Source organism: Trichomonas vaginalis, chromosome I, assembly GCF_026262505.1.
Source record: "Trichomonas vaginalis G3 chromosome I, whole genome shotgun sequence".
In the NCBI taxonomy this organism is placed as follows: Eukaryota; Parabasalia; order Trichomonadida; family Trichomonadidae; genus Trichomonas; species Trichomonas vaginalis.
The window spans coordinates 11,028,482-11,042,636 of NC_067203.1; the positions used below are offsets into that span (position 1 = coordinate 11,028,482).

At 30.9% G+C, this 14,155-nt stretch overlaps 5 protein-coding genes and 1 non-coding gene across 6 annotated transcripts; 3 read left to right on the plus strand and 3 right to left on the minus strand.

Annotated features, from left to right (window-relative positions):
- Positions 1–57: 57 nt before the first annotated feature.
- Positions 58–1,650, minus strand: TVAGG3_0966890 (WD40 repeat-like family; the record flags this gene model as incomplete). Its single annotated transcript, XM_001581454.1, has 1 exon — positions 194–709. One exon carries the CDS (start codon positions 707–709, stop codon positions 194–196), a length of 516 nt encoding a protein of 171 aa, XP_001581504.1.
- Positions 1,651–1,758: 108 nt separating this feature from the next.
- Positions 1,759–1,829, minus strand: TVAGG3_0966900. Its single transcript has one exon. It is a non-coding gene; the product is annotated as a tRNA-Lys (tRNA).
- Positions 1,830–3,653: 1,824 nt separating this feature from the next.
- On the plus strand, positions 3,654–8,193 carry TVAGG3_0966910 (Piezo-type mechanosensitive ion channel component family; the record flags this gene model as incomplete). The annotated part of the gene is made up of 1 exon (XM_001581453.1): positions 3,654–8,144. The coding sequence occupies one exon, from the start codon at positions 3,654–3,656 to the stop codon at positions 8,142–8,144; it is 4,491 nt and encodes a 1,496-aa protein (XP_001581503.1).
- Positions 8,194–9,797: 1,604 nt separating this feature from the next.
- On the plus strand, positions 9,798–10,235 carry TVAGG3_0966920 (RNA polymerase II transcription regulator recruiting protein; the record flags this gene model as incomplete). Its single annotated transcript, XM_001581452.1, has 1 exon — positions 9,798–10,235. The coding sequence occupies one exon, from the start codon at positions 9,798–9,800 to the stop codon at positions 10,233–10,235; it is 438 nt and encodes a 145-aa protein (XP_001581502.1).
- Positions 10,236–11,050: 815 nt separating this feature from the next.
- Positions 11,051–12,241, minus strand: TVAGG3_0966930 (proline-rich extensin signature family; the record flags this gene model as incomplete). The annotated part of the gene is made up of 1 exon (XM_051253587.1): positions 11,162–12,160. One exon carries the CDS (start codon positions 12,158–12,160, stop codon positions 11,162–11,164), a length of 999 nt encoding a protein of 332 aa, XP_051079161.1.
- Positions 12,242–12,786: 545 nt separating this feature from the next.
- TVAGG3_0966940 (uncharacterized protein) lies at positions 12,787–14,147 on the plus strand (the record flags this gene model as incomplete). The annotated part of the gene is made up of 1 exon (XM_001581451.1): positions 12,809–13,888. The coding sequence occupies one exon, from the start codon at positions 12,809–12,811 to the stop codon at positions 13,886–13,888; it is 1,080 nt and encodes a 359-aa protein (XP_001581501.1).
- Positions 14,148–14,155: the final 8 nt, after the last annotated feature.

Sequence of the window (14,155 nt, forward strand, 5' to 3'; positions counted from 1 at the left end):
AAAATAAATAAAATTACATTATTTTATAAGATATTGAAGCAATCATGGCATTGTATAATTTACTAGTTTGATATGTGTTGAATTATTTTCATAATAGACAGATTGTTTTCAATTAATTTCAAAAATATATTTTAAAAAATATAAAATTTACAATAATTACAAGAAAATCTTTAATTTTATAACAATGTATGAATTACTCTTGGTAAACTGGTAAATAAGAATCAGGCATTTGGAATACGTTGATAATTCTTCTGTTATCGCAAGAAATGACCTTTAATTCATCGCCATCATACCAGTGTGCATCTTGGATGTATCCAATATGGCCTTGATGTGTTCTAGTAACGGTTAATCTACCATAACCCCAAGATCTCAAATTTGCAAAGACAATATCAGTATCACTTGCAATTAGAGCTGTTCCTGGTTTCGAGCGGCAGAACTCTACTGCCGAAATTGGGCAATATGAGATTTGTTGTGTAACTATCGCTTTTTGATCAGCTAATGAGAATAAATCTATAGATCCATTCTGGTAACCAATAATAATACCTGATTTATCATTAGGCATCCAGCTGAGAGCTCCGATTCCGCCTTGCATTGGGATTGAAGCGACACGTCCTGGGCAACGCAAGTCAATCAATTGAAGATTCATTCCTGTAACTAGAGCGTATGGTTCTGTTGGGTGTGGGAATACCTTTCCTTCACCGGGTATCATATTACTCGTTGAGATACATTCGAATTTTCCTACGTCATAGAGTTTGAGACAGCCTGAGACATCGTATGTAAGAAACTTTGTATCGGTTGTCCAGGCTAAGCTCGTTTTCAGTGGTGGTACTGGGATATTATCAACAGTAAGTTTATTTGCGTTTAAGACTGAGAGATCGGTTCCGTTTGAAACCAGAAATATTTCTTTTGCTGTTTTGTTTTGAGAGATTGAATTGATTTGGTTTTGGAAATGTTTCTCGAAAATATCGAGTGTATCAGAAAAATCTTCGTTAATTTGAATAATACGAAAATCATTATCTGAAACTGCATAAAAGGTATTGAGGTCGCTCATAAATCCGACATTTTTCACGTCATAATCTGTACGCTTGACCATTTGAAAATTGTATGAATTATGAGCTGTCATTCTACCATCCACATATCTGTCGAATGCATCACATGCATTTTGGCTGACAATCATAGCCATACTTTGAGGTAATGGAACATGTGCATACATTTTTTGAAAAAATATCCCCAATTTATTTTAGGCAGCCCCAGTTTTAATTATAAGTTATCACTAAGTAGTTTGATAATACATTAGATACACTTAATACCGATCATTTTACAAAATAAACCAGGGTATTGTTTTGTCCACATGGTATATCTGACATTCCCCACTTGAAATGTTTAATACTTAAATAGTTTTAAAGGGAAAACTCCTATTTTAATATCCTCCTTGAATGCTGATATCCATAAGAGCCAGTTCAAGCAATTTCTACAGAGCTTTTGTTTCGAAATTCAACCACAACCACTAGCAAAGATAACTCGTTCAAGTATATCAATAACCTATAATGTTCTTTACACATTTTCCCAGCGCAACAAAAGAATATTCAAAATCTTTAATGAAGAGAGAGATAACCATTTTTGAATACAAATTTCAAAATTCAAAGGTCGCGAATCAACTAAAAATGTTTTATATTGAGTCGTGCGATAAAATATTAATATTTAAATAATATCCATGAAGAATCTTCATTTCTCTCAAGCAATGAAAAAAGAAAAAAGAGCTAGTGGAGGGACTCGAACCCGAAACTCCAAGTTTAAGAGTCTATTATATCCGGTTGAGCTACACAGGCTTTACGTTTCTTTAAATTTTATTTTTATATAAAATATATAAACAAAATAATTTGTTGTCAGATTAAAATTTATTACGATATTCATGGTATCATTAAAATTTTTTTAATTTATTTTTTTGTTAAGTTCTCAATAATTGAAAGTGCAGAACCAATCATCTCTCAATTTTGATTAACCATTGTTATTATCAGACTTTCATCATATCGCATACTACATAATATTTACTTTCAACCAGAACCCTATTCTCAAATTCTCCGATCAAAATCTGAATCATTTACTATTATCTTTCCTCCCACTTATTTTTTGGCCGATAATTCTATTTTATTTTCAATTTTTTCTTTCAAATCCAAATTTTTCCATAAATTCTTCCATCATAATATACTCATCGTTCTCATCATTCATTTTTTAATGATCTCAAATTTTTTATATTTTGAATAGGTAAATTCTCAATATTTTAAAGACTCAAAATGGACCAAGAAAATCAATCTGCATTACCCCAGCTTGATAATTCGGCTCCAACTTCGGAGACATCTGAAGAACGTAAGTTCACAGCATCAAAATTATTATGTCTTCCCGAAGTTTTACTCCCATGTCTATGGATTTATGTTGCTTGCATGGGTGCATATGGAAGCACATTAATACATTTGTGTTTTGTATTGTTTTATGCAATTGGTGTTAATGCCGTTCACAAAATGTCAATAAAATTATACGCTCTCCCTACAATCGTCTTGATTATCTCATTATTATATTCCATTGCATATTTTATCACTCAGACAACAATTTACTATCTCCCGAAAGATCAAAAACCAAAAATTACAAAAGCTATGCAGTATTTCGATTTTTTTGACAGTAATCAAAGAATAATGTTCAAAACAACATTTGTTATACTACAACTCATCATTATTCCCTTTGATGCGATATACATTGCTAGTAGATCTTATTTTACTCTTCAATGGTACTGCCAATCTCGAATTGTTTGTATGCGTCACCTAATGATCTTTATTCGTCCACTTTTCCTATTTACAATGGCAGTTCTTACAGCATCCACAAATTCAATTAATTTAATTTTTATGCCACTTGTTTTTTCATTAACTATTATCTCATTTTGTTTAATGTCGTGTAATTTACCAAAAATTGTAAGTTATTGTTATTGGGGAACTTACGTAATTGCAGATTTAGCTTTTGTTGCAATTAAAGATAACAGTTTCAAAGAATCAGCTCATTATCGATGGATTCCAAGATGGGCTGTTGTTGCTTGTGCTGGGGTTAATCTTCTTCTCATAGGGGCGATTATTGGCTGTAATCTTTATACTTTATCATTTCCTATTCGACTTCTCAAAAATGTTTATGTTCCATGGTGGTTTTTGGACATTATTCCATATGTTGTTCTTGCGACTTCTGGTCTATTTTGTATTTTAGAAGATTCCTGGCAATCTTACGGAGTTTTATGTTTTGCATGCATTACATCATTATTTGGAGTGAATTTCTTCCAGAGTACATCTCGTTTTGTACTAACTTTAATGACTTCTGTTTATTTTGCTCAAACATTTTATTATTATTTCAAAAAAGAAGATGGATTCCATCCAAAGTATAATTTCTTTATCTGCATATTGCAAGGTGTATCTGCTGTATTTGTTCATTGTTCAAAAAGCAAAAATAGTGAAGAACACATATTAGTAAATGAAAATGACCATAAATGGGTTGGAGTTACTATTAAATGGATTATTGTTTCTATATTCTTTGGAAATGTTATATTGAACGCCATATTTTCTTCAAAATTTGACTTTTTAACTTATGATATTCCACTTGCTTGTATTTTGTTGATTATGATATTCAAAGTATTCAATATATGGGTATGGACAGTATTAAATCTCATTACTTTTGGTTCAACGAGCATTTATTTTATTGCTCCCTTATTAAAGAAAAAAATCAACATTCCATGGCTTTTTGACAGCACTGTAACTGTAAATCCGAATGTAATGTTCTCAAAAGTATGGCCATTCCTTATTTTATTCATTTTGACAGCAATTCAAAGATATTATTACCGACCACCACCTCAGATTGTTATAAAGTTCTCAAGAACTATAGGAGTGTTTCTATCTCTTTGTTTTTCTTGTGTTTATATTGATAATTCCATTTTTACAGTTTTATATCAATTATTAATTGTTGCAAATCTCTTTTTATATCATTGGAATTACATTTTAATTGTTATTAATACGATAATATCTGCATCTCAGATAGTAGTTATTGCTACATTTGGTTATCCAGAAATCAAATCAATTGTTACACACAAAGCTTTCTTTTTCAAGTTCTTTGGTATTAGTGAACATCCTGATATAACAAGGCATCAAATGATTCCTATAATTATTCTTATTTTGTATATATTTTTCGGATCAATAGCAAGGAAATATGATGTTGATGAAAATCACGAATTGATGACATTTCTAATTGAAAATCTATGGGCAATTGTCTTGAAATTCTCATTTTATTTCTTTTGGTCTGCAATCTTTTTAGTTGTTATTGTTTCAAAAGGTGTTTCTATTGTAGGAGCAGTTATGTTAATAGTTCTAGGTATTATAAAGGTAACAGGACATTCAGCAAAGAAATCAGGTGTTTTCTTATATGTTATTTTCATGTTGGATGTTTTGTTTGTTACAACAGTTGCAAGTGTAAATGTTCCTTCAAAAGTTACAAAAATTGTAAATTTGATTGGACCTTTATGTGATACACCACTTGCAAAACTTGCTAATGTTTTAGTTTGTTTGTGTGCTTTTCTTAATATGAGTCATTTCGATGCGAAACAGATTAATCCTATAATTACTTATGTTGGAAATTGTTTAGCTTCTATTTTGATTTCTGGGGTTGAATTTACTTTAGTTATTATGGCTATTCAAGAAAATAACATCTTGAACTTGTTTGGAATTATTGTAGTTTTTATTATCTTAGTTCATCCGAAAGTTTCTTTGTTGGAAGCAAGAATTATTACGATTATTCTTAATCTTGTTTTGGGATATGTTTTAGCATTTATTATTATCAAATTCAAAGGAAAGAATGAATGGTATGATTATTTCCTTTTAACTAATGTGAAAATGATTGAAATATTTTATATTTTCTTGACAATGATTGTATTCTCTCTTTTCTGTGAGTTCGGAAGAGTTGATGCTGCTGTTGGAAGATCTTTCTTAACAACTTACTTCCCAACAATTGTTTCTGTTGCAACAACAGTCATTTCTTTTTACGCACATACTTATTTGACATTTATTCATACTTGTTTATTGTTAATCAATCAAGGATTTAATTATTATAACTCTCGTTTCCATCCAAAATCATTTAATGTTGTTATTTGGTACGCATATATTATTTTGCTTGTGAAAGCATTAAGACCTTTGAGATTTATTCCTCAAACAGAAACAACTTTCGATAAAGCGTTTGGAACAATCAAAGTTGATAATCTTAATTGGTGTGTTTGTTTCTGGCTTGAATTCTTATTGAGAAGCTGCTTAAATTCACCGATGTATCGAATGATTCACGAAAAAGAACTGAAAAGAGCAGAATTTAGAAGAAATAGAACAAAAATTATTGAAGAAATGATCGAAATCGATCAAAAATTTGCTGATTTATATTTCAAACACACTTTGAAAATCTTAGAAGAAGGAGTTGTCAATTTAAACATTACAGAAGACATACAAAATACTCATTCCGTTGAAGACATTAAGCAAACAATTATAGATAAAGAACCATCACTTCCAAAATACAAACTAATTACAAATGACGGAAATCCTGATGCTCCTCCTATCTCTCCTGTAAAATTATTATATCATTCGATCATAGGATGGGTTTTGAGGCTTCTAAGATGGTTTTTTTTATGGCTTGTTGACAGTTTGATTGAATTAGGTTCGAATTTTACAGATATTAATTTAGAACCAGGAGTCCACACTGATTTTCTTTTGAAAGTTAGAGACATGATGACTGAAATGGTTGATAAATTTTCAAACTCAAACGTTTTAGCAATTCCTCAAAATTATGTTGATTTTTCGAAGCAGCTTCCTTTATCATATCTTAATCATTTCCAAATATTCCATAGTCTTGATTTGTTATCTATAACTGAGAAAACAAGGTTCCCTTTATTATATCATTATCTCAAAGTGTGTTCAAGACAAGCAATTCCTGCTCTTTTACTTGCTTTGTGTTTTTATTATCCTTTAGTAGAAAGATCAGTTTTTGCATTGATTCTTTTCTTCTTAGCTTTGTTTTGTGTTTCATTTAACATTGAATCTTATATTCCTTTTGTTATAACATCAGGCTTTTACATGTTTCTCAGATGCATATTAAGAAGTTATGGAATGAAACCATTAGTACAAACATTTATTAATTCTCTAGAAGAAACGCACAGAAAATTAAAAGTTTCTGTTTGTTTCGGTTTGAATTTATCTGTTGGTGAAAAAATATATCTTTTAATTGTTTTATGTTTGTCATGCGCAAGTCAAACATATTCATTTACTCACCCATTCCAAATTAGAAGACCAAAGCAACATCCTATTGAAGAACCACAAACAAACCAGATGCCAAAACTTGGTTTAAGTGAAAAACTTTTGAGTAGAATTAATATGAAATCATTTATTAAATACGCGTTTAACAAGATTGCGCTTCTTATTGATGTCATTGCATTCGTCATTGCTTTGTTCTTTTATATGTCATGGACAAGATCTTCTGATGCAAATTCATTTATTCATGGATCTTCATCAGTTACATATGACTTTGTTTTCTTTTTGATGGGTAATTTCATATTTATTTTACTCAATCAATGGGTAATTCTTTCGAAACATAAGTTATGGCTTTTCATATATAACTTTTTATATTCTGTTTTTACTTTTATTTACATGACTTATTTAATTCCTGTTTTTACAGATAACGGATGTTTTGAACATGCATCGTATTGGACTTTCTATTTCTTAAGAATTCTTTCTGTTATTGTTTATTCTTGCAATTTAATGTTTGGTTTTGCAAGAATGCCTCCATCTCTTGGAAATCCAAATCCTTTGTTCACTTATATTAAGTTGTTGACAATTTCAAAAGTTCCTTTCCTATTCGAATTCATACAATTGACAAAGTGGCTTGCATGTACAACATCTCTAAATATGTTTGATTTCATGATCATTGGACAATTGAGATCAAAACTTTGCAAACAAGTGGCTTTGCTCAAACTATTTCCTGCAAATTCGAGGAAGAAATCACATGTTTTAGGTATTCTTTTTATGATTGCTATGTTTTGTCTTCTTTTTGCTCCTTTCATTGTAATGATGTCTTCAAGTACAACATCAATTACAAACAATGTACAAGTTGCATCAGTATCTCTAGGAATATATGGATTACCAGAACTGTTTACTGGTACTGTTCTTCCTAATGAAGATTCTTTCATAACTAATTCAATGCAAAAGAAGATAATGGCAATGAATGACCAAAAATTAGATCCTTTCTTCGCAAATTCTAAACGAGAATCTCAATATTTTAATTATCCGGGTATTACAATGACTAACTGGATCATTTCAGAATCAAGTGCCAGATTTGCAATGTATACAATCAAGAATACAACAAATCCTATTTTTATCCCTTATGTGACATTTAAATTCACTGTACAAACTCCAACAACGAAGAAAAACATTGACCAAATAACAATAACTAAGAATGGAAAACAACTCAGTGAAAAAGATCTCGAAACACTTTACAAAGCACTAGAATGTACTGTTACATCTACTTCTCCTCAAGAAAACTTAACTTTTTATTTAGATTCGTTGGTTCCTGTTTTCTTCATTATTCCTTTATCAGCAGATGCAACAGCCGTATCAGGATACACCTTTAATGTGACATTTAGTTTCCAGCAGAGTTACAGTGGTAACTACTACTGGTCCATCAATGCGATGAGAAATGAAAACTTACCTGATGATATTAAAGAAGGTCCTATTTCTTCTATAGTTTTCTCTAAGCCAACTTATGACGAAACTATTGGATCTATCTTGTCTAAAACAGGAGGAGGATTCTATGGAATGCTCCTTTTCGTGATCATGACTTGCGGAAAGTTCATAAGATCTTTTATTAACTCGTTCTTTTCTGATTTATGGATTGATAAAATGGGAAAGCCACAGATTTTCTTGAATGTTATTCTTGCAATAGAAGCACATAGAAAAGAAGGTGATTTAACTTCGGAATATGCTACAGCAATGATGCTTCTAAATACCATTAGATCGGTCCATAATTTAGTACGAATTGGAGGAACTGTTCCTATCAATGAAGGTGAGAGAGTTAACTATCTATTATAATATTATATATATTGTTTGTTAATGTAATTAAAATAAAATTCTGTTTGTTTTTATATGGATATGATGTGATTTTTAATGTAAAATGCATTAGAGAAGCCTTTGAAAACTAATTCTATCATGTGTCGAATATATGCTGATTAATCCATATGTGGCATCAAATTTGAGTTCATGACTTTTTGTAAAATGTTTACAAATGTCTAAATTTTAGACATTTGTAAACAATATTCAAATCCGTTCTTTTCAAAATTGAGAGTTCCAATTTCTTGTTCATTTTATTTGATTTTTTATGCTTTACATGCAACATTTTTGATATTGTTTTTTTTTATATAATTTAGTGTGATTACAATAACGTAGCACGCTTTTATGGGTCCAGGATTTTTGACGGGTCCTGGCGGTTTTTGCTTCAAATTTTGAAGAGTGTGTTTGATTTTGATAAGAGAACGATATAAAACCGATTGTAAATTTTGTAGACTATTCAAATTTCCCCAAAAATTCATCATATGCAATATTTCAAATATAAGTGTTTCTATGGACAACTGTTTTAAATAATACCCAGGACCCTCAAGAAAATGTGGGACCCAAAAAAATGTGCAACGTTATACAAAAATGAGTTGTAAGTACAATATTAAAAACTTATTATATTGTCTATTAATGCTACAGTATGAATGCACAATCACTTTCATCAAATCATGAGTAAAAAAATATTTCTATTGGATTAATGAATGATTATTATTTTAAATATCACATTTATTATTTTTAATTTAAGCATGTCGGTTTGGGCAATTCTTTTGCAATTTGGGCAATACTTTTGGAAAATTTTCCGCGAAATTTGAGCCTAAAAGGCTCAAATTTCGCGGTCAATCAAAAACTAAAATAGGCACGTTATAAAGCTCATATATTCTTTTTATTTCTAAAAAAAAAATTGCAATTTTTTGCATTCTCTTTTATATATAAAGTTTATTGGAAATCAAATTTACCCATTTACAATAAACTTTACTTGCACTTTAAAAAGGATGGAAATATAATTATTGGCGAAATAATCATCAAAATTTTCAAATATTTTTTTCTCACAAATTTTTTGAGAGAAGGTGCGATTGCGACTAAAAATTTTTTTTCGAAAGCATATTTTGAGTTGTATTAGAACTATAAGATATGAACGCTATTTCAAGATAATTCAAAGGTATAATATTGGAAATGAATTTTTCGCTTCAATGTAGTTAAAAAATAAGTAAACTTGCTATAAAATTATATGCTTTTAATTATACGTATGCTGATTTTAATTCTATATGCATAACTAAAATATCTTGAGCTTGGAAGTTATGAAATCAACATCAATAAGGACAAATTGAGGACTATTAAAATTCAAAATCAAAATCAATATTAAGGTATTGTTTTATGAATTGAGAGTGCTGTAGAAGTCAATAAAATTAAGAATTTTAAAGCTAGACCTAAGTTATCCCTTCAGTCAGAAGTTCAGAATATATAGCGTAGCATCTCAAAATGTGTAACGTTACCATCTCAAAATTACATAATCTGACAATTTTTAATATAAAATGATCGCGAAATTATATATGTCAAAATCTTCTAATTTCCATGAACTTAATAAATTGAATACTTCTGAATTTATATTGAATTACAAAATTATTTTCATCAATGAAGAGTGAGAAGATGTTGCAGCGAAAGGTAAAAAGATTTACCCCAGAGGATGACTCTCTGATAAGGAAATATTGTAATAAGTATACAATTAAAAACGCAGTAAAAAAGCTTTCTTCAATATTGGAAAGATCTGAAAGATCGATTAGAGAAAGATTCACTAAGTTCCTTGCTTTGAACTGTGAACCCTTTACAAAAGAAGAAGACCAAACAATTTTGGAGATGCAAGCTCAATTTGGTAATAAATGGAAATTGATAGCATCCTATCTTCAATCTCGCTCAGACATTCAGACAAGAATCAGATATAAACAGCTAAAAAAGGAGATTGATTTTCCTGAAAACTCAATACCAAACGATAATCCTGATGATTTCAATGAAATATTCGGTATTGAAGAAATTCCTGAATTCGATTTTAATGATTTTTGTCCTGATTTTTGATTTTTTTTATTTTGAATTTAAAGATTTAATCTAAATTACTTGATTTATTGTTTAAATGCTTGTCTAGTTATTGAAAATGGTTAACAAATGACATGACTAATCTAATATGATAATTTAATGATGATATTTTCCCAATAATATTGGATTTTTAAAAAATATTATTTTCAATGTTTGTTGTAACAAAATGAGTATATATTAAAAATCTTAATATAATATTAAGTTAAATTAGTCAGAACAAAATTTTTCGCATCTAATCTCATATCTTCTGAAATTTCCAGAATATAAAATTTAACAATTTTTAACAGACCAGTCGCATTTATTCCTGAACACATATTAATGTGCATAATAAGATCAAACTTTTTTCATTCTATGCAATTTGCCGATTTGAATGTAATATTTTCAATACAACGGTCAGTTGTAAAATAAAAATTGAAAGCATTGATTTTGAAATGCATCATTAGTCATAATAATTAATATTTTCCAATTTCGCGCAAAAAGTCGGAAATCTCGTTAGTATTTTGTGAGCAATTGTTGATTCTAAATTTATTAAAAAAATGTATTTTATGATTATCTAGCAAAATTATAGTATTTTATCACTCAGAAATATGGTAAAATGCATTCTATATTTAATGATTTTAAATGGATAAATTTTATCGTATATTAATATTAAAGAATAAGTATCCTCTCCCAATATAACAAATTCCATATCTTATCCTCGAATTAAACCATTAAGAATGTAATGATTCGAAACCAACATTTTGGATCTCTTATTACCATTCTATTATCGGAGCAACATGCATAAAATATGTTCCATTCTAACAACGATTTAATGAAATTTCGGAACGATTTAAATTAAATAAAAAATATTCCGAAATATTAATAACAAAATCAATTAAATGCAAATCAAGATGATTAAAATTAATTGTTTATATCTTTCCCCAAGCGTTAGAACGCTTTTGGTTAGAAATTGGCTTAGATGAGGTTAATGATGGGTATTCTTCATCATCAACAACAACTCTCTGTTTCTGTGGCTGTGAAGTTGGTTGTGCTTTCTTCTGTGTCTTCTTTGGTTCCAAATCACTGAATGATGGGAACTCTGAATCGTTTGTTTGAGAAGCCTCCTTCTTTTCTTGCTGTGCTGGCTTCTCTTCTGCTACTGTTGGCTGCTCATGGTGAGCTGCTGGTCTTGGATTGAAAGATGGAGTAGTTGTAGGGGTAGTGGCTGGCTGTGGGTTGAAGGATGGGGCTGCTGGAGCTTGTGTAGTATTGTTGTTATAGTATGGTGTGAATTTGTTGATGTTTTGTGGATTGAAGTTGTTATGTTGCTTTCTAACTGGTTCGAATGTTGGTAAGGCTGGTCTGTCTTCCTTGGCTGGCTGTGGTGAGAATGTTGGGATGCCAGTATTGACTTGAGACCACTGTGTCTTTGGTAATGGAGCCTGGACTAAGGATGGCTTGATTTCTGGCTTTGTCTCGGCTGGTGCTGATGCTGGAGTTGGAGCTGGAGCTTGTGATGGTGTTGGTGATGGTAAGGACTCCTTCTTTGGAGCACCCCAGTTGAATTGCATGTCATCGAAGCCTTTCTCGACCTTCACTGTGCTTGTAGTGCTTGTGAATTTCTTTGGTCCGCCAACTTGCTTCTTCTGCTGTTGATTCTGGTTCTGCTGATTCTGATTTTGGAACTGGCGGTTCTTTTGGTAATGAGGCTGTGGTTGTGTTTGGCGTTTCTCATTGTCATTATCGATTGGGAGTTCAGTGCCTGTACGCTTTTGATGCTTGTTCTCATTTAAATATTTATCTTCTTCTAAAGGAGCAATGCACTCGGCAGATCCGAAAATTCCGAATTCTTCGAAGTTTGCCGGTGGTTCGGATTGTGTGAATAACTCAAGAAGCTCGTGAACTGTGTAGATATGGAGTTCAGACATTATATGGCCAGAAAAAAAATCGAGATGTCAGAAATGTCAAAAAAGTTACTAGGAAATCATTGATTTCGAACGAAACGCTAAACGACACCAGTGTTACATTCAATGTTACTGAACAAATTCATGTCATCGTCATTTTTTAATCGATTTTGAGATCGAATATTAGAGGGTGAAGTACAAATTGTTCTTACTCTATTACATCTCTATTCCAATGTCATCCGTAGAGCTTTGACGGCAGAAAAATGAAATCATGAAATTTTTTTTTTCATATCGAATAAATATGGTGTTTATTTTTGAATATTATATCTGTCCATTTCATAACATGCATTATTTACTATGAATGACTAGTTTTATATGCATTTTGAGAATAAAGAATTCCGTTTTATAATAGTTTTCTCATCTTTCAGTTGAAAATCATAATACTTTCAATAATGCATATCGAATAACCATATGTTTTTATTCTTCCGTTTAAAATTACATCCACTGTAATTCAAAAATTAAAATATTTTATAAATTTCATATTCCTTAATCTGAACTACTTGAGCTGATCTTTGGGTTTATTATTAAATCCTTAAGAAATCAGCTCCATGCCAGATACGTATTTTTAAACGTACATTGAGATTTTGCGTTTGAAATTATTTCAAAATATTGATGTCTAAAAGCATAAGTCAGGCACCAAATTCTAAGAACGCCCTTCTAAAAGAGCTTATCAGGACATCTCCAAAGAAATACACAGCAATTCTCTTGTCTGACTCAGAAGATGAAGGTGAAAAGAAAGCAATTTTGATCTCAGACTCGGAATTGGATGATGACGAAGATGAATACGCTAATACAAAAGCACACAAGCAAGATAAATACAACAACAAGAATGATCACTGCAGATTTGATAACAAACCGCGAAATCAAATAGCTAGAGGTATTGATTTCTCCTCAGATGAAGATGATGACTTTGATGACGATGATGATACTTATACATCATTCGCTGAGTCAGACTATTCAAATCAAACTGGTGATTACTCAGCCTATTCAAACAGCACCTACCAAAGTAAGACATACTCGAGCTACTCAGGCTCTGCAGTTAGTTCACAGTATTCTCACTGTTCTGATTACAGCGAAAAGAAAGTCTGCCCAAGATGTTCCAAAGTACTTTCTTCTGACTCATACCTCTCTTCCGAAGATGAGAGTGAGGATGAGTCTGAATCATTAAGTTCTGATTCTGAGCTGAATTCTGATAGTTTCGATGATTCATCAGATTCATTTGAACTTCCAGTTCCTAAGTTCAATAAGACATTTGACCCACGCAAAGAGCTTGCAAAGCAACGTCGTGAAGCTGGCAATCGCGCTATTCTTGAAAAGAGAGCTAAATGCGAGAATATTCCAACACCTCAAGTCATTGTTTCTCCAAAGAAGCCATCACCAATGCGTCTTAGAAAGCTTTCAAATCTTTCTAAAGTTGATGAAATAATACAGAAGCGCAAAGAGAAATTAATCAAGGAAAAGGAGGCAGAAAGAAAGAGAATGGAAGAGGAAGCCATGAAGAAAGCTCAAGAAGAAATGGAACAGAGGAGAAAGGAAAGTGTGAAGAACCTCCTTGAATCTCTCGGGGAAAGAAAGGCTCATCCACAACGCTATGTCGCATTATACCGTAGACATCGCAAGTATATTGATTCTGATTCTGAAAGTGAAGCTCTTTCATCCAGTGATAATTACTCTGATGATAGTGAATTTTAATTAGGGTAATACTATATTGTTGAATTTTCGATCAATTCTTATTTTCTCTAATCATTTTAAATGTAATTTTACAAATTATTGATTCAAAAAAAAATTATGACTTTTGCATATTGAGTATATCAAAATGATGTCTTAATAGATTGACAAATATATTCACATTCAATCGCATTACTATGGACCTTTTTGCAGAGATATAAATCACAAATATCCTTAAGTTTATATATTAACTATTTCAGATACTCACATGTATATACCTAAACTTATATT